Source organism: Helicoverpa zea, chromosome 15 (genome assembly GCF_022581195.2).
Source record: "Helicoverpa zea isolate HzStark_Cry1AcR chromosome 15, ilHelZeax1.1, whole genome shotgun sequence".
Taxonomy (NCBI): domain Eukaryota; kingdom Metazoa; phylum Arthropoda; class Insecta; order Lepidoptera; family Noctuidae; genus Helicoverpa; species Helicoverpa zea.
The window spans coordinates 738,258-758,733 of record NC_061466.1 but is presented as its reverse complement, the minus strand read 5'-3'; the positions used below and the strand labels follow the sequence as shown (position 1 = coordinate 758,733).

Genomic DNA, 20,476 nt, shown 5'->3' with positions numbered 1-20,476 from the left:
GTAAATGCATAACTGGTTCTGTTGACGAAAAAGTAAACGACAAATAAAGCTATCTAGTTCACAAGATATGAGTACCCAAAAACCACTTTTTAAAGTCCATCATAGAAACACCTTATGTATTAAGGACGTGGCACATTACAGCAGCACCGCAACAGCACGGCTCCACACCAGCATTTAAGTTGTCATTCAATTTAGAGCATTAAATCGTGTATATTATAATATATTTCGTAATGTCAATATGAAAAAGCCAACGGCGAGCAGTCAGCGTGCTTGCCGCTTCCACACAACTCGACTCGCCGCCCGCGTGCTGCAAGCGAGCGGTCCTCATGCGTACAGCGCGCCGACGGCGTGCTAATTGCCCGCCGACTCCGAGCCGGCAGCGAAACAACGTCATTACGTCGTGTTCAATCATAACATCAATCATAATCGTCTTAAAATAATATTGAGTTTGCGGTGACAGCAAGCTTACACCTCGCGGCCGGCGCGCGGACGGCGCGCCGACGGCGAGCGGACGGCGCGCCGACGGCGAGCGGACGGCGCGCCGACGGCGAGCGGACAGCGCGTGGTTGGCGCGCTGTCCGCTCGCCGTAGTCTTAATTCGAGGCGACGCCGTGCTGCAGCCGTGCTGTTGCCGTGCTGCTATAATGTGCCACAAGCTTTAGTTAGTGCTCGAGGTTTAAAATATCGATTGGATCAACTGGATAGCAAATTGCTCACATGTATTAAATAATACTTTTATGATACTTACATGCCAACACTTTTCTTGCTCACCATAAGAAATATATAGACAAATTATCCACACACGAATTACATCAACAATCTATTAATCAAATCAAACGCCAAACAAACCTATTACGTAAATAATAACCATACACAACATTTGGTAACATTTCATATTCACCCAAATTCGATGTACCAGGGCAGCATAAAGTCGTTAGTGATGACATCTCAATGGAAACCTCTGTTCATGTGGGCAAGCGCGATCCCAATGGGCGAGTACCATCAATAGTTGAGAAACATGGCAATCCCACGGCTAATCTCTCTAAAATTGCGGGCGTAATGCATGTTACATAAAATTACGTCATCCAATGCGAGTTAGAAGACAATGGTCATCACCCGGCGGCGACTGCGGCCAGACATGGATGATGATGTTGTGAAACGAACGATGTCATTCGGGTCAATGAAAATTCAACGCTTCCTGAAGCTGGCTAATGAATTTACCTCATACATCAATTATGTAGCTCACACTTCACTTTAAAAGATTTTAAAATTAATTGTTCTGCATGTTACTCCTAATCATAAGCATGTTCATTCGAAACCTGGTATCTAAGTAATTTTGGAAAAAGCTAAGAATCCTAAAATCTTTTTTGCAAGTGTCCTCTCCATATTCTAGGAGTAGCAAATTAAACAAACCATTGCAATCAACTTATAATTCTAGCCGTGCGAGAAGTAGTAAACTTCTGGGAAGCTATGAAGGTGATGTCAACAAGTAGTCTAACAAATTGGCTTGCGAATACTAAGTGTCCTCTAGTTAGGACTTCAAATCTACATGGATAATTTCTCTGAAGAGACCGCATAATATATTTGTTAGGTGACCATCTGATAAAACTTTACATTATCTTCATTGAACTGGGTGCGATAACATCGGTAAAACAAAGCCTCTTTTATCGACTGAATCCAAATTTATCTTAGAATGACCATCATTGCAATATCTAATCGAAACGTGAAAGGCATAAGATGACAGGAACTTTTTGGTCCTTAAGTCTGAGTACAAACCTGAGATCCGACATTCACACTTCACGCCAAATCTTAGATTGAATATAACATTCACACCGAAGAATGTTTCTTCAAATCATGGGAAACTTAGCAATATGTGCTTAGCTATCAAATATGAAATAGTAACAGAGATGCTTCACAATCGGCGCCTCATCTAAGCTGTACGCAATGTAATCGCATTCCTTTTGCAATGGCACGCTGATGGCGATGCCTCTCCAGTTGCGTGACCATTGTTTGTTTAATTGCTAATTACTGTTGTGCTCAGCTTTGTTAACGCCAGGGGGCTCTCGTTAAGGTTGATTTGTGGTTTGAAAGATTAACAAATGTCCATTGTGCGTTGGTTTCAAATGTAGATTCCCAAATTAACGAAAAGATTTTGTGTCTGGTCTTATGGTGATCTTATTTTATCTTATGCTGGAATCTGGAATCTGCATAAAATCAGAAAACATTGTAAGGAGAATAGTAAATACTAGAAGCAGAAAATAAATATTTTTTAGTTATGGTACCTAATCAATTTATATAAGCAGAGGTACCACGTATGTGTGGTCCAACTTAAAATTGCGCCTGTGGGCAAAAGGACCACACAGAATAATCATTCAAAAAAAGAATCGATTATGTCTTCGCCCGCTTAAATTGTTAAAGCAAATAAAGCTTGATTAAGTAGTTATGTCCCCGATTGATTCAACAGCTGTGAATTTACCAAAACAAGTATTTCTAACATTGAATACCACTTTCCCGCACGATTCGACAAAACATACTTATTGTGCAGATGTTAATTAGCAAAGTAAATACCGTAACACAACATTTCCATTTAAATTCTTTTCAACGCCTGTTAGGACCACACAAGGAAGATGGTTAAGTACTAGAAAGTGTTAAAACGAGCTAGGTATCATAACATTAGTGTACCTATACCTCGAAGACTCAGGATCTTAGAATATATTGGTTTGCCTAAACAGTGACATGCATATCCATACATATTTGCAATGTCCGTCCATAGAAAGAAAGTATAATATTGATTCGCTAAATGACAGTGTTAATGGTAAAAATAATTTCTTAAAGATACATAATGCTGCTTTTATCCGCTATTTATAACCAGTTGTCAATCAGTAAAGCGCTAAACAAACTGCCTAAAGTAAAAGTAACAAAAACAGAATTTAACCAAACACGGGATTAATACTTGAAGAGAAATCGATTCTTTATTTGCCTACAGAATTAATTGAAAGCGTTTTATATAAGAAGCTAATCTTCCATACATCTCACGATCTATCACAGGTTTGCACAATGACTGTGGGATGTTTAGAGTTTAGACATCTATTACTAAATCTTTCCCGCGGCTTTACTTCTCAGCGATCGGTACAACTACCATAATATGGTTGTTCTAAATTATAGACATTATGACCTAAAACCCAGTCAGCCGTTTTTCAATGAGAACATTTAAAAAGACAAATGAAAATAAGACCTGAATATAATCTAAAGCTGATTGGAACGCGATTATCGCCTCCCATGGACAGCCCCAGAGGAGTTGCAAATGCGTTGCCAGCCCTGAGGCGACATGCCACCGATGTACAGCACTCTGTCTCACACAGCAAACCGTAACAAATTGCGTGCGAACATTACTTAAATGTCCACAAAATTGCAACCATTGAGCGCGAGCATTAGCTTGCCAGTGGACTAGTTAGTGTTGATGCATACACGTTTGTTCGCGAACCATTTTGGTGGAATCATAGAACGCACAAACTCAGCAAGATATGTACGAGTAGGTGCACCTATGTCTTTGCACAATAACACGACTGTGGGACAGTTATCAATCATCGTGGATAATTATCTTTTTATGTAGGCTTTACGCTATGTAGGCTAAACGATGTGTCTGCTAGATAACACAGATTCTTTGCCTCGTAACACGAGAAGACGAGTAATTGTAACGTACGCGATTAATTTATATAGATACAAAGTGATTGATGACTTCACTTGAGACAATATCGCTAATGTTTCTGTTATAAAATAGTTCACGATGTGAAAGTGAAATAATGACTGATTACAGGAGAAAATAAATCAATATCCCTAAAAAGTTTATAAGACTCATGTTTGTTTTTACAGATATTTATAATAATAAAAATTAAAAGAACAAATGTCACAACTATTTTATGATGGTCCTGTTTTAGAAGGCTAAAAGCATTTTCTCTTTCGTTATTTCTTTACGGGTATAGGCTTGCAGTTTTCGATAGTACAAGTGACATAGTAAAACATGGACTTTCTAGTCTCGGTATTGAGTGCTTTAGAAAACGCGTATTTCTCAAGTGCCACTAGACTTTAAGTGTAACTTAAACATTGATTTTTTATATGGCCTAACGATCTCTTGACTATTGCGTACATCAATATATTTTACCAGATTCTAATGATTTCACAGAATATACTTTCTATGCAAACCAGATAGGTAGGTACCTAAATCTTAATTTCATAACAAAAGAGCAACTCTTTTGTAAACTTAGAAATTACGACACTAACGGGTAAATAAAAAAATAAAAATCCATAAAATAATTCATCACAAAATATATTTATTTTCCATAGGTACTATTTCAATTAATTTCATCACTTTCAAATCACAATGCAATTTCAAATTTAGTTTTTTCTAATATCGACATGAAATAATTTCAATATAGTACACATGTGTTGTTTATCGTTCATTGTTCTACTTATAATACTAGGGATTGGCACTTAGTGAGCACAATAATAAAATGTACATGATTATTTACATTTATTTAAAAATAATACTTAGTTTTACGTATTATGATAGAGCACTGGGTTGGAGACAAAGACGGATCACTATAGTTCGGCCATTCAGAGAATGCGTTCCTGACACGTCGCGATTGAACTGACGACGTAACTACATTCATTGATTATTGATATAATAATGTTGTTTTAATGCTCCTCAATTGTTAAAACGGTAAACAACCAGCAAAAATATTTTTATCGTAACTGCAACGCCATTGCAAAGTTACGTCGTCAGTTCAATCGCGACGTGTCAGGAACGCATTCTCTGAATGGCCGAACTATAGTTCGTAAGATGATGCCAGGTTTAAATGAATAAAGACCAAATTTACATTTACGCCCTTGTGTTTACGTAACTCGATATCCCTTGATGGCAATTTATTGCGATACTCCATCATGCTTCTGTTTTTTTAAAACCGATTATTTATTATTTAATGTCATGCGTTTCATAGCGATTACAAATGTCAATTCGATATTTATCAAACACGTATTTAGGGTGTTGGTTTTCTTCTAAAGAAAACTAAAATTATATTGGTGAGGCGATTGTTAGGTTAATTTAAATTCGTGATTATGCAAAAACATTTACGCCATTTTATAAATTGTCGTTTAAGCCTGACATCATCCACAATATTTCTCCTTAATAAAGTAAAGTAAGTAATATTGCCTTTTAAGTGGTATTGCCTATTCCGAACGAGCTTATTTATAGTTTTTTCATAAATAAGCTTTGTCACAACCAAAGTTTCGAGTATTCTGTATGACATGGACTGTAGATGACAAAAGAAAGATTTTATACAAAAGATAAACATTAAAAGGATTTTAAATATTTTGGAAATAATATCTATTGAAATGCTTGAGGCTTGTTTGTGGCAGTGAAGTATTATTCTAGTTTATTATGCTATATACAGGCTAGTAATTTTAAGCCTGATTTTGGCTATTTTGAGCCGTTTTAAGTTCCAATATGTACCTTTTTATTTTATACCAATCCTATCCGCCTTAATATTTTTTCATAGCTATGTAATTCAATAAATATATGTTTCGGTTATTGATGTCATTAGACTAAAATATGTTTGATATAATTTCAATAGTTTATAATATAATAGAGAAGATTAACAATATAAATAAAATATTAAAGAGCAACACCTGTAAGCAGGTATAGATTATGTCGTATAATAAAAACTAAATAATCGTTATATTTAATTTGTTTGCAATAGGAACAAAGATATTATTTTACTCTAAAATATTATAAAGCCGTTTGTCCACTAAAACGTACCGTAACATAGTGTATATTCTGCGAAAATTTTCAATTTATTTATATAAAACGTAAATGAATTTTATATTAATATTTAACTCAAATCATGTTTTTGTTCTCATAAACTTTACTCGTAAAAAAATGGCATGGGATTTTAAATTCAACAATTCCTAAAAAAACTTACATTTATATAAAGAACTGTTTGTTATAAAAACAACTATAGAACAAATATAAATTGGAGAATTCGTCTTCTAAAAGTTTTAACAAAAAAATAACGAAATAATGGACAATGAGGCTAAAGTGTAAATGCTTATAGTACGTTATAAATTGGATACTTTGATTAATTACATTTTCAGTTGGATTGGAATAACATAGTGGTTATTATAAATTAGGCTACAGGGACGAAACAAAAATATATATAAATAAATAGCGTAGAGAGTAAATTAAATAAAATAGATTTAAATGCATCATTTCAATATGGAATCTTCAATAAAAATAGGATTAAAATATACAATTGATATGTTGACGCAAGCTAGAGTAACAATAATATAAAGATATATAACTTTATACAAGAATTCTTAATACTAAAATCACATTTAATAGCAAAAAAGTAATTTATCGTTCGAAATCGGATTTGCGATTTTGTTGCGTCAATTCGTTCACGTCTCAATCTCCTAAGACAAAAATTATAAAAGTTTCTTATAATTTACATCTTATAAAAAACAGGACTCCCTTTTCTAGCTTAATATGTACAGAAAAGGACAACAAAAACTATTTTAAAAAATACTAGAATTCGTACTCATATTTATACAAATCACTTAGTTCACTTGCACCGAATATCTAGTTCATATTTAAACCCTGTACTATCTAGCACCTTTTTTCTCTTCCTCGACTTTCTTTTCAGCTGAGGCTTTATTTTCTGTATCTGACTTTTTATCGGCTTCAACTTTCTTTTCCGCCGAAGCCTTCTTATCTGCTTCAGACTTTTTATCTTGTTCTGCTTTCTTGTCAGCCTCAGCTTTAGCTTTTTTCTCCTCCTCAGCCTTCTTCTCAGCTTCTATCTTCTTCTGTTCCTCTTCTTTCTTCAGTTCCTCAGCTTTCTTCTCCTCCTCAATCTTTTTCTCATCTATCTCACTCTCCTCAGGCCACAACACCTCAGGATGATTCAACATATAGTAAATCATCTGCTTCTCACTACCGTAAGTAGAGGCTTTCGTACCGAGGCACATTAAAAATTGAGGCCTTTCCAAAGTCTTATCACAGCTCACAGCGTGGAAAATATGTATTAGACTATCGTCTGCCGTTCTAAATACAGATAAATTCGATTTGATTAATGTTTCGAACATTTGAACGTCTTCCATTCCCCAACCCTTGATTTTCAAATCAAATCCACCAACTCGTTCGAAATCACACTTGTACATAGCTAGAATACCAAATCCATACTGTCTAAAGTAACCATTTTCATTGCTTATTTCTTTAGTGTACTTTAAGTTAATCAATTCCCTCTCAGATTTAATTTCTTCTTCTACTATCTCTTCATTTTCGTCCATTTCGTCAAAAGTAGGTTCCTCCGCAACAGTGTCACCTATGAGTTTGTTATAATCATCACTGTTCACCACTTCATTATTGTACTCACTAAACACTACTGGGAAATATACTTGGTGATATTTAATAGTGTGTATCCTTATTCTCCTAAGAGTATCGAAATTAAACATCATGTCGACATCGATGAAAAATACTAAATCGTCATCCGAGCATAACTTGAGTCCTTCTGTTAGCGCTGCACCTCTTGAGAAAGTTTCCGCGCCCATCGACACAACTCTTATGTCTTTACCGTACAAGTCGACGTAGTATTTGACTAAGTTTTCTGTGTTCTTATAGTCTAGTGGGTTGTTAGTATCTAGGTACACTACAACTATCAAAGACACAGCCTCATTGGTTTTGAGTACGATATCTTCGTAATTTCTCATGAATCTTCCGAAGGTTTCTTGTCTGCCGGACAGAGGTAGTATGAAATGTATTCGTCTGTCGTAGACTGGGTAATCTTCAGCGCCATCATCTCCCCACTTCAGTACATTAGGCAAGTTTTGCAGCTTCATGAGTCCACTCTCGAGAGCCTCTCTAACGTTTAGCTTGTCTAAGATACCGTCTTGTTGTTGTCGCGATTCGTCGAAGTCTTCGTACTCTGGGTTAAGGTTAATATCAGCCTTTTCTAAAACTTCTGGATCCTCGAAAGGAGGTGGATCTCCCATTGGCAGTTCTCTGATTTCCATACCTGAAAAATCACGATAATGCTGCATTAGTACATGTTTTGGTTAATTGTATATGAACAGGAATATATTTTGCTGCATCCATTTATCTGAATATTTTATATTGTTAGGCTGCTGGGAAACCTTCACAGCCTTACTAAAACTGCTTGACAGACATATTATTTATGTAGAACTTGCATGGTCAGTTGGTAGAACCAGCGTCACTTTCCGAAGCCACCAAGGTCCAAACCCCTTGTCTGTAAAAATTCTCAAACATCGTAACTCAAACTCCTTAAAAGTATATTACCAGTGAAACTCTGCTGCAGATAAGCATGCCTCCTGACGGCAGCCGTCATCTTCCTCCCCCGGTACCTCCTGTACTTGAGCAGCAGGTCGAGCACGTGGTCGGCGCCGTGCAGCGGCTGCAGGCGCGTGTAGCCGTACAGCAGCTCGTTGAAGTCGATCACGCGCCCGCGCTGACGGGACGGCGCGTTTATTATCTCCATTACCTGGAATTTGGAAAGAACTTGGTTTAAATAGTTGTAAATAACAACATTTTGGTATGCAAAAGGTGTACAGATAGTATACTTTCTCAGATTTAAATTAGGCGAAGATGTTTCAATCCATGAAATCCGAAACACTCTCCATCTTCAAGGTTGCACTTTTGGCTCTTATGATCATCGTCGTCGTCACATCCCTGAAATGTCTAGTGGTCATCGTCGTCACAACCGTGAAAAGTCCTTGAACAAAAGCCTCTTCTAAGCGGCGGTTTGCCATAATACCGCGCGGGTCATAGATATTGGTGAGCTCTAAAGATAAAAATGTTCAAAGGACAAAGATGTGAATTTTCTGTGAACAAAGAAGTGCTCTAAGAACCTCCAGTGTTACTTCGCTAAATGCTACAATTTCTGTCAGAAACTTGGCTATTGTAAAATTTGCCTCGTGCTAGTCCTCAGGATATTAAATACTACTGGATATTGAGTGACCTCTCTAATGACATCATCGAGCGCCTCCCGCAGCGGGCCCTCGATGCGGCGCTTGGGGTTGGAGTGCGCGGCGGAGTACAGCGACTTGCTGATGAACTCGAACGGCACGATGTCCTCCACCGTGTTCGCCTTGTAGCGGTTCATGTCTATCGGTGCTCCTGAAATCATACATTAAAGGATTAAGTTACCTTGTCGAGTAGTAAAGTCCTAATCGTGTTTCTTTTAATGAATCGCTTTTTTTTTCTCAACGTATTTTTTTTAAATATCGATGATTTAAATATCGAAATGAAGATTAATGTAAAAAGCTTATTTTAAATGGTAATGCATCAGCCATATAGGACGGTAAACTATGGCTGAATGAGCCATTTTTGCAACGCCTGAAAAATGTCACTAAGCTGAACTTCAATTATATGTATTTAACAACTGTACAACCTTAACATGCTAATAAATATTTTGAGTTTGAGTTCAAGATGTTAGAGTAGAGACCACGAACTAGGGCGACCGCAGCGTAGAACGGTCACCAATGGAGTGGTCAGAAAGTCTGACGTCCAGTCGCGGGCAAACATTTTTACTTTGCCTAGATCTAGCCATCGCATAGCTTCAGCTTAGCTCAGTAATATTCAGCCCTTACCCAATATCTTATTATTCCCCAAGTAATCCGTCTCTCCGATCTTGGCGGGAAACAGCGGCACCCCCTCCTGCAGCTGGTAGTTCGCCACCAGGTCTTCAGGCACGTCCAGCTCGCGCATGGCTGATGCGATGTCCCGGTGCAAGTCCAGGGAACGTTCTCGAAGCTCTTGGATTCGGAGGTTCTGGAATCAGATAAAGGTCTTTTTGAATATGCTTACTTGAAAAGTGAGATTTAATGTAAAAAGGCACGTGAAATGCTATTTCCTTCATTAGTACCTACTAAAATCTATAGGAATTCATATACGACATTTTAAATACGCTTAGGGGATGTTTGGGCTGTTTGGCCCATAGGATTGGTCTGGAAACTTACAAAATACATTAAAAATATGTCCCTCTAAATATTACACATGAAAATCAAGTATCTTAAGTAATCAAGACTGTAGTTAGCAGACAATTCTCAGACATATCTACAGTGATAAGATTTTTTGCGCTGTATTTCACGGCTAAGTACCTAATTGGTAACCGCAGTAGGTACCTTAACATAAATAAAGATTACACAACGAAGATTTCTGTAACCAAAATTATTAGGTACTTACCACATATTTGACCTGTTGACTGATAAAAAGACAGTCCAAAAGTTCAGAATAAAGGTAAAGATAACAAAGATTGGCTAAAACTTCATGATAACTAACTTGATAAGGCTCGTGCAAATGTTAATGCGTTTATTGCACCCGTTTTATCTTGTTTACATCCGTTATCCTATAATGTGCATTTCATATATATTTATTTATATCAATAAATTAGCTTTCGATAAGGGAGAGTCAGAGTTAAACGTACGAATTGATCTGGCGAGTTGCATGAGAATAACATTAATATAGGTATATTGTAGTGGAATACAAGGAAACCGCCATGTCAGAATGGATCACTAATCCTGTCGGAACCACATGCACAACACAAGCTATGATTTGCTCATTGACATATTTGCTATCTGCAAAAGTAAGTTGACAGATATTATAACGTTATCACAGAAACAAAAATTATTTTTGCGTACCTACTTTTTATACTTATTAGAGTCACTAACACAATACTAAGTAAAAACTCCGAAAAGCTTAAAACCTTTCATGTGTCAAAGATATCAACACCAAAGACTAAGTCAATGAGGTTGTATATTAACATCAGAAAGTAAGTCGGCCTAACAGGCAGCTGCTCAAGTTTCTTCGAAATAATCACAATAAACCTGCATCCTGTACTAAATTCACAGCCATTAAACACACAGTTTACGGCTGAAGAACAAATAGATAAAAAAATGGCGAATACAGCTCATCTGTGTAATCAAAGTATCATAAACAATAACGAAGTGGGTTTCGCTAAAAATAAAATAACACTGGAAAACCCTTTCAATGGGAGTATGCATGTTACAAGGTATGAATTACTATAGGTGATCCTTTGAGCAACTTTGTATCAAAGCATATTTAAACGCATTTCAGTTAAGCGAGACATTGAAAGAGGCAAAGAACAGGTTGTCTTTGAAAATAAAAACATTCGATCTTAGTACTATAAACAGTCAATTCAAGATTATGCTATCTTTCTGTTAGGAGCAATTTGAAGAAGTTATTGCTTGATGGGGATTTTGTTACGCCACTTCATTATCCCAGAAAAAACACATAGGAAGTGGTGAAGGGTGGGCGTTTTGGGGACTGTCTTATGTTTTCTGACGTTCAAAAAGTGCTGTTTTGTAGCCAAGTTTGAATAAATGATTTTTTTGATATCATATTATAGTACAATCTGAAATAATTAGGTATATCAAGGGTTACGAAACTAAGGCTGGTATGATCAATACGCACAGACGCAGATGAACATTAAAGATCAAAGGCTTGCTTAGTGCGTAGGTACGCGCAGATTTATAGCTTCCACATAGATCTGGGTTCCTCGGTCCTATGTAGTTGATTAATATATACCTTATACATACATAAATGATGAGTCTATTAATACTTCGATGATAGTAATCGATCAATCAATGTAAAAGGATGTAACTTGATTAAAGGCAAATCTACGACAACTTTTTAAATACCATTAATTGCTAATTTTGTTTTTTATTTATAAAATAATTGGCATGGTTAGTACGGAAAAATATAATTATCAGGCCAGGCTTATCATTCTACGAAAATACTACGCCTCCTACTCCTACTATATAGTCGCTTTTATTTTCCAAATTAGGTACTCATGCTAGAACAACATTCCATTTCATAACTGCTAATACTAGAGGTAAAATCAACAATAATAATAAACACCAAAAATAGCCATTAACTCGGCATCCGAATCACGCCGAATGTATTACACTCATGGTCAAATAACCAGACAAACTTGACATCAGCTGACATCATAACTTGCTAAGTGTGACTTGACATTGCTAACACACAGTAAAAACTTTATTACGAAATGCTTTAACAGTAGGCTTTTATTAAAGTTAACAATTAACTAAGTTAAATTAATCATGTTAAAATCAAAGAAATTTAAGACAAAATCTTTAATTTTACGATCTATTTTAATTAAACTATTATTAACAAAGATCTCTGATGAAATAAATTATTTAATATCTGCATATTGTGAGCTCAGGCCAGCCTTAGTTAACTTCAGCAAAAAATATAAGAGCATAAACAACAAAGCTACCAGGCAATTGGATATCTTACAGAAACTAAAACAATAAATCATAACAATAAAATAATTTGCTAGCGAACAACTAAATCCTCTCCACTCCAGCAATTACTGAGAAAAGTATTGAAAATAAACTAACACAATAATATCTTAACACGTGGATACAATGTCCGGGAACATCGAACTTCAGGAAATGAGATGTTTTAAACATAATATTGTAAACATAAAGCTAAATAGTAAGTCCCTACTCTTTAATGGGAACGTACGTTTGTTTGTTACACTACAACACAACAAAATACTTAGTAAAACTGATTTAGATAGCTACCTGTAGAAATAGAATAGAGGTGTGCCTACTTTTGACGTACCTACTTCATAATGAGTGCTTGAAAAGTAACTAGGTAAACTTCTCGAATGTATTCAGTAAGTAAGCACGTTTATTTATTGTTTGACGACAACTACACACCCTATAAAACCTGAAAAATCATACTAAATCCAAATAGTATGGAAGGGAGGATATCAGACTCCGGGTGACTTACGGGTGGATAAAACCGCGGGACACAGCAAGTTTGGTAGTACTAAATCTGAACATATGTTCTGAACTGAAACTATTAAAGTCACTGTCCATGTGTTAAAATAAATCATCGGGCTACTCTTGTTTTTTTTTTTAAACAGGAGTCATCGTACATCACATGTAGGTGAATCATTTTCATTCAAAATCTTTTTTCTTTCAACTGTATTTTTGGATTACAACTGTAAAAGGAATTTTCACATGTCAATCAACCCATAGGAGCTAAGTGTAACGACTATTCTATCTACCCATCCCAGGTACTTATTTAAATCTGAGTATGTTTACAGTAAACTCGATTTCAAGACAGGCAAGTACCAGTGTAACTTTTTTAAGTTGTTATATAAAGTACCTACTTTCTATGTTTATGTAATAGGTAATTACTTTATTATATGTTTTTTTTTAATTTTCTATGTGTTTTGACTGAAATATATGAATTTTATTTATATTTTTTTTTAAGTCTCACATCGCCTAGAGCAAGTTCCTTCCCAGTGTTAGCTATGTAAGTCATGGACTGCTCTCAAGTTCAATCGCCTTCCCAAACAAACTCTCACCTTAAAATAAGAGTGTATCCGGTACATCTGCCGGTGATCTTTGACGGGATGCAGCGTGATGGCTCGGTGCACCTCCCTGTTCTTCAACCTGCCTGTGTATGCCAGCGCGCCGCTGCCGTTGTGGTGCAGAATCGTTTGCATCTGGAAAATGCATAGGAGAATCATTAGTATGGTTGTTAGACTGATGTATAAGCTAAAGATTTGGACCTTCTGTTAACAGAACAAAATAACAGCGTGATTATGTTATCCTATTTCATCACCAAGATATTTTCGAGGGCATCACGGACTTTCGTATCGGGTTAAAATTACATTTTATTTTTCAATAAAATTGTTAGCATTTCTGCTAACAGAAAAATATCTTTGGCTATATAATCATTTTATTTATTTTTTATTTATTTATTTAAGAAAGGAACACCAACAGCTTATGTGTACAAATTAACAAAATAAGAGGTTTTAAGTAGTAAAAGGCTTACACAGTCGCCAATTACAGGTGAACCAACATTCACGTACATATGTGGTAACTTAAACTAAATAATCATCATCTTCCGAGCCTTTTCCCAAATTTGTTGGAATCGGCTTCCAGTCTAACCGCATGCAGCCGAGTACCAGTGCTTGTAAATTTTTCTTAAAATAATTGTCAATAAAAACAAATCTCGATTTTAAATTCAAACGAGCAATTGTTTATACGGGCCTTGAAAACGTCAAATACCTCAGGCATAGGTTAGCGCCAAACAGCCTTCTCTTCGAGATAATCCGTTGTACAAACTGACCGATTCTATGTTTACTTTATGAGATACTGCTAAAGTTGTAAATATATGTAAGTAAATAAAGGATATAGGTATACCTATATTCATTTTATTTAAAATGAGTTTTAACCATGTCTGTCAGTAAACAGAACTAATTACAAATCAACCATTGCAGATTTTGATTTCCCTTCAACCATTTTAAATATTTCTTGATCTATTTTACTACAAAAACATATTTTAGGTACAAAAAACAACTAATTCGTAAAAATATGTAAAACTGCGCATCGGCTTCAATCAGATGCACGTTTAACGAAACGGGTTAAAGACCAAGTGACCTGTACATAGTTCATGAACACAATAACATAGCTAGATAATAGTAGGGTTCATCAATACACCTGGTTTCTTTTCCAGCATGCATTGTTTAACGTACCTATTTACTACAAATATTTATAGATATCTACATCATTTTAAAACAAATTCAAACCAAATCTTTTTTATTCTAGATTTTTTTTATAATATTGCGGAGAACAATAATTTCCCCAAGATTCATCAGTTCCTTATTAAAATACTTGTAATTGTAGATCGGTATCAGAGTAATTAAAATTTTAAATCAGATAATAAATTGTTTAACATAATCAATTTAAAATCTAAGCCTAAAACCTTTTGTGAAACAGACCGCGAAAAATTATTTAGGTAATCATAAAACATTGATAACAAAATATATATAACTACATACATATACTTTGAAAAAAGTAAGTACATTAAATATAGTCGAATTAATTAAAATAAACATAATTATCGGCTAGCGATAAGGTAAGTGCTAAAAAAATTCGTGTCAGAATATCTAGATAAAATTATTGGCGCCATTTTAATAAACGAATTCGAATACGAACATACAACTCCAGTCAACAGAACTTTACAGAGTTTTACATCATCTGCCTAGCCTTTTCCCAGCAATGTCATCAACTTCTGACTAACAATCATTTATGATTACTCTATTACCGTACGCAGCTTTTCAGATTTCATTAAATTAGATAAAAATACCTGCTTGTCTACTAAGTATCTGAAAAATATTTATCTCACAGGTAAAACAACAGATGATATAATGTATTTACGAGTTTAAGACAAGGCCCACGATAACTTGCAAACTGCAGTCATAAATCGCACAACAGTGGGTGCATACTAAAACAAAATCAAGACAAACCACTTCTCAGTGTAAATATTTCAAAAAACCGCGAAAACTTTACACTGTATTTTGAACAGTGCATATTTCTCTCATTGCCCGCTCAAAAAATAAATAAAGTAAATGTACAAAGCGCTCAAAATATTTACAAACATAACGGTTGTAAAATCCTTTGGTTTGTTCTTACGTCAACGCATTTTTCTCTTTATTTATTACTGGTCGAGTAAATACTTTTTCGTTGTTGTATTATGTAATAAAATGGCTGAGTCTGTTTTGTGTCTAGGTAAGATACTATGGCCTAGATCGCGTGGTATGTGCGTAAATCACTCCTACGACGATATTTGTTCCAGTAGGTGCCGACAACTTGGAAACCATTGATTGCGCGGAGGTTGTGAATGGAGATAAAGCTGCGTTAATTTTAAACGTTGTGTAATCCAGATTTTTTCACATTACGTTATTTAGTCTATAAACTTTACTGTTGCGTTAATCGGATTATGTTTTCGAAGCATCTTTGCTAAAACACAAAGGCAATACCAATTGATATATGAAGGCAGGCAAAATCAAAGAAGCCTAAAATGTAATACCATATAAATAAGTAAAACGATTTAGACCCAAGATCAAGGCATTAGGACGTGGAGTCTGTCACGTAAGCCACTGGTAGTAAGTCACCTCCCGCGGGATGCGCAAGAGAGAGCTGCGTCATTCTAGACAAGATAGACCATTGTGCTCGGAACTAATCACCCACACTAGCAGAAAATAACGGTACCAAAAACTAGCAAGTGACACACTTACGATTACATTAAAAGTGTCTGTATAAAATCAATTAAAGACTTGTCGAGGAACTAATTTAACAATCAAAGATTTTAAATAACTTGACATAAAAACTATTGAATTAGTAGCATCATTTATTTATGCTACAATGAGAAAACAAGTTATTCAGGATTTTAAGTCTAAAAAAATATGTTCGCATACACACTTGAAACAAAAAAGCTACAACTACTTCAATAAAGAACTCGGTTTTTTGCTCACTAAATAGATGCTTATATTGTCATGTCATTATGCTTTCTGTTTTAAATAAATTGGCTCCAAAACCAAAAAAATTAAGAAAAATAGTCCCAAAACCCAAGGTGTATTAATTAGATTTATCTCAAAATAGGAACATACATCAATTAGTGATTATTTTCTTTATGGCGATTATAAAGAAATTAAACTAGGAGGAAAGTGTTGTCAAGCAGACGTTCAACTAGAACAGGTCGCTGTAACCGCTGAGCGAAAGTGCGCTGAGAACAAGAAACTAACAGTTAAAGTAATTGAATTATACGTATCAATGCGGTACATTCTTGATTATACACTTACTGAGTATAATGTGATAATAACAGTAACAGATCGATTAGATGTAGATAAGGATAAGAAGCAATTTTGGGATGTTGTAAGTGGCAACTTGGCGACCAGTGACGCGGATGGAAGTTTAAGAATCAAATGAATTTGTTTATGAAAAGTTAGACAGCCTAATGTTAATGATCACTTTATAAATCCTAGCAGAGGCATCAATTGAGGAAAAATGTCGCTTTCTTATCGTCGAAATACTGCGGAGGTAGTTATTATCGCTCATAATGATAGCTTCACCTAGTCTGCAAGATTAACAGCCTTAAAGTACGCAACGCTCTCCGAAGTATCATCTCGCTCGTGACGACTGTCTAATGACACCCTTACGCTACTGACGTTCATTGTAATGCACATACAACTCAATTTATTTTATTCCTCCCATCACTCTGGGCAGACAAGACGCAGTCACCAGTAAGGTCACAAGAGGACAATGCTCGTAATTTCACAGCCTAAACAAATCAGGTCACATCTGTACGTTTGCAGAATCGCGTCATTCAGCAAACGATTTTATTGGATATAAAGGAGTTTTTATTAAGTAAATTGATGGATAGTGTACCGTTCTGTTAGTTTAAGGGGTCATTAAACTGCACACACGGTTGTTAAATGTCCACCGATAGGATTTGATTGTGGTGTCTTTTATTGAGTATTGGTAATAGCTTTATCGGTTTTAAAGTGATCTGGCAATGGAAGTTTATGATTTACGTAGACATTGGCCGTGACATTCGCTGATGAAACTCAGCTCTCATCAGTCAGATTTTTTTGCACCAGTTCGCTAATCATTAGCTATAAATTTTGACAAGACGTGGAATATGCAGATTGCAACGACCAATTTACTTATTACCTGTTTCGTTACAACTTGACAGAATAGGAGTCATTTTCGTCCTTCGCAGTCTGGTTATAAAGTCATATCTTATAAGTTATATCTCAGCATGTGTACTAAGATATAGGGCGCCAGGACCGGTTGCCGGCCGCCGCGAGAAAGTGCGCCAACTTCACTACTTCTCTCGTTTTTATCGCCACGAGATTCTATTAGCAAATGCATCAGACATGATGAACACGAGTTTCTAATAAGTTTAATGATACACGTAACTCTTGATGAAAATAATAAAAGGGTTGTGTGAATAACACTGTTATTCTGTTATCTCCGTGTGGTCCCGGAGAACATTATAAAATCGTACTGAATCATTTGTAGCTTTAGCTTATCTATGACTACTGTAATCATCTTAATCCATCTCTAAAGTGTTTTTCAGTTTCTGTATCCCCAATGGTCCTCAGATCATTGATCATCAAATCTAATTGAATGTGCCACAAACACTGATTATTTAGTTGAGTTAAAGGAAGTCGTTGATCTCATGTCACAGCAATCAAGGGTTCATTGTAGTCATTCGCAGAACTTCACAACGCAATTAATGGGTCAACTGGATTACTGAACATCTAACGTGCCGAGTACGGAACTTAGTTAGCAATTGTTTTCGATCAAACAATTCATTTACTGTCTTGTGGAGTCACTGGTATCAGGGGTTCAAGAATAGATCCACCGAGTTCTCTAAGTTTATCATTCGTATCCGCTGCCTAACTAAAGATGTCTCAGTTCTCGGTAAAATATTTCAAAAGTAGATGCATCTGTTAACTGACACTTTTTCATATAATAACCAAACTTGACCTAGCACAAGTTAGACACCCCTTGCTTAAAGACGCAAAAAATCTAGACAATAAAACAGTTATTCCCAAAGAAAGTGGGTTCCTTACAATCGCCGACAAAGACTGACAATCTTATTAGCACACAATGCCGGGACAAAAACTAGTCGCGACTGCCGGCCTCGCCTGTGCTCGAGAATTTCATTTTTGCTAAATTATGTTTTGAATCGATTGCTGTTGTTATATCGTCTTCTTCTGTGAATTATTCATGTAGTTTTGTGTGGTCTAAGCTAAGTTTAAGTTTAATTAGACATGTCCAGGTATATATGTATAGGTACTTGTTTTCTACCTAGTTGTCACTGAGGAGGCTTCATAGTTGTTTTGACTTATTGCACTAATTTTCAAAACACAAAAACGCAAAATTACATTTCACTTCTTATCAATTTTCCTCTACATAAATAATCTCATTAACAATAACCGAATAAAAATTATTTGAAAAAAAAGGAAAAAGGATATTATATTCCACATGATAGAAAAGATAAAGCAATTCATACATACATATTTTGTTACTCTGATAATATTACTGAACTGTACTATATTATAAAACTGAAAAGCATCGCTTATACAGCGCTAATCACTGTGATCTATATTGCAATCGATCGCATGCGCACTCTTTTTGTCTATGCTATCGGTGACGTCACAAAGACAGCTGTCATTACTGAGTTAGTGGGTGATGACAACTAGGTAATTGGGTGTTAATTGTAGAATACCTGAAACAACAAAATTAGCACTTGCTTGTGAAGACTGTTTCAGTTTAAACTGGATAATACATCTATTATTATCTAACTACCAAAGGCCATTCCCAATATTAAATCTATCAGTGGTTTTGATTGCTATAGAAAGAAAGACATAACTTGTTTGGGTGTTATGTCAAAATTCTATCTTAGCCAAGCAATATATAGATAGTTCAACATTCACTGTAGGTATGAAATAACGAACAAATCTTGATGATTCATCACAGCTCATTGATATGTTAAAGTTGCTATTATGTAAATGACGGAATATCATGTTACATAAAACTCGTGCCATAGTTCAGTTGTTAACAGTTATCTCCAAACCTTTCGTTTTCGATCAGCCAGTTATTTTATATCAAATCACCGACATCCTTGACTGTAATACATATCTTATCTATCGATAAGTATGTGTGTGCAAAATGTGGCGCTAATACAAATCGTTACAAGTTACGAATTTCAATAACCTGTCTGTTGATGTACTTACGAGAGATAGAATTAAGGAATAGAATTTTGTCGTTGGCTCCATATAAGTTAAGGCTCCATATAGATCAAGTTCCTGTCAGATAAGTAGATGTCCTTCTAGCCGATTATCGGCTACGGCGGCTGTTCTCATGTAAGGAGATTAGCCAACTGCGCAGGACTTTTATAGTGCACAAGCATTTGCGCAGACACAGGTGCACTCACTATTCCTTCACTCTCATAGCCCGATGGGACGACAGATAAGTTATTGCAATAAACAAGCTAAAGATGTATATTACATGGTACGACCCAATTGTATACTTATGGTGACCATGTAATTAAGAAGGCAGCACAGGTTCTCTTCAAACCTTAAAGACATTCATAATGACGCTTAAAGCAGAAAAGAAAAATAAGTATCTCAAGAAATCCTTTTAAACCTATTCTGAAATTCAAGAAAGTCATTAAGGATTCCTTACTTAAAGGTCACAACATACCAGGTGTTATACAAGTAATACCTACGGCAAACTATCACGACCACGAAGAGATTTCCGTGTGAAAAGTTTGGCATCAAGCAATGTGAAGAATACAAATGTCCCCAAACAATGGGAGATTAAGTCATCTGGTAATAAAATCCAAGAATTATTTCACATGCCTTTGCCGTGATTGATTTATATCAGAGCAGAGTAAATGTTCTGTTTAAGAAAGGTACAAGCAATTTATGGCATTGTAGACATTAAACTTATAAGGTTTCATCAGAATGGGCTATCTGTAATTGGGGTTTTCCATGCGAAGGTTCTTAGAACAAGGGAGTCTATAATTATGTAAGGTAAATGGATA

The 20,476-nt window shown here is 35.6% G+C and overlaps 1 protein-coding gene across 1 annotated transcript in view; it reads right to left on the bottom strand.

The window, feature by feature from the left end:
- Positions 1 to 4,311: 4,311 nt before the first annotated feature.
- LOC124636821 (chondroitin sulfate synthase 1) overlaps positions 4,312 to 20,476 on the bottom strand; it is a 49,565-nt gene continuing 33,400 nt past the window's right edge. The window contains exons 2-7 of the mRNA XM_047172995.1: positions 13,434 to 13,574; positions 9,661 to 9,841; positions 9,030 to 9,187; positions 8,351 to 8,552; positions 4,831 to 8,069; positions 4,312 to 4,601 (exon numbers count right to left, since the gene is read on the bottom strand). Coding sequence (XP_047028951.1) covers positions 6,658 to 8,069; positions 8,351 to 8,552; positions 9,030 to 9,187; positions 9,661 to 9,841; positions 13,434 to 13,574 — 2,094 coding nt within the window. The 3' untranslated portion in view covers positions 4,312 to 4,601; positions 4,831 to 6,657. The remainder of the gene's footprint in view (positions 4,602 to 4,830; positions 8,070 to 8,350; positions 8,553 to 9,029; positions 9,188 to 9,660; positions 9,842 to 13,433; positions 13,575 to 20,476) is intronic.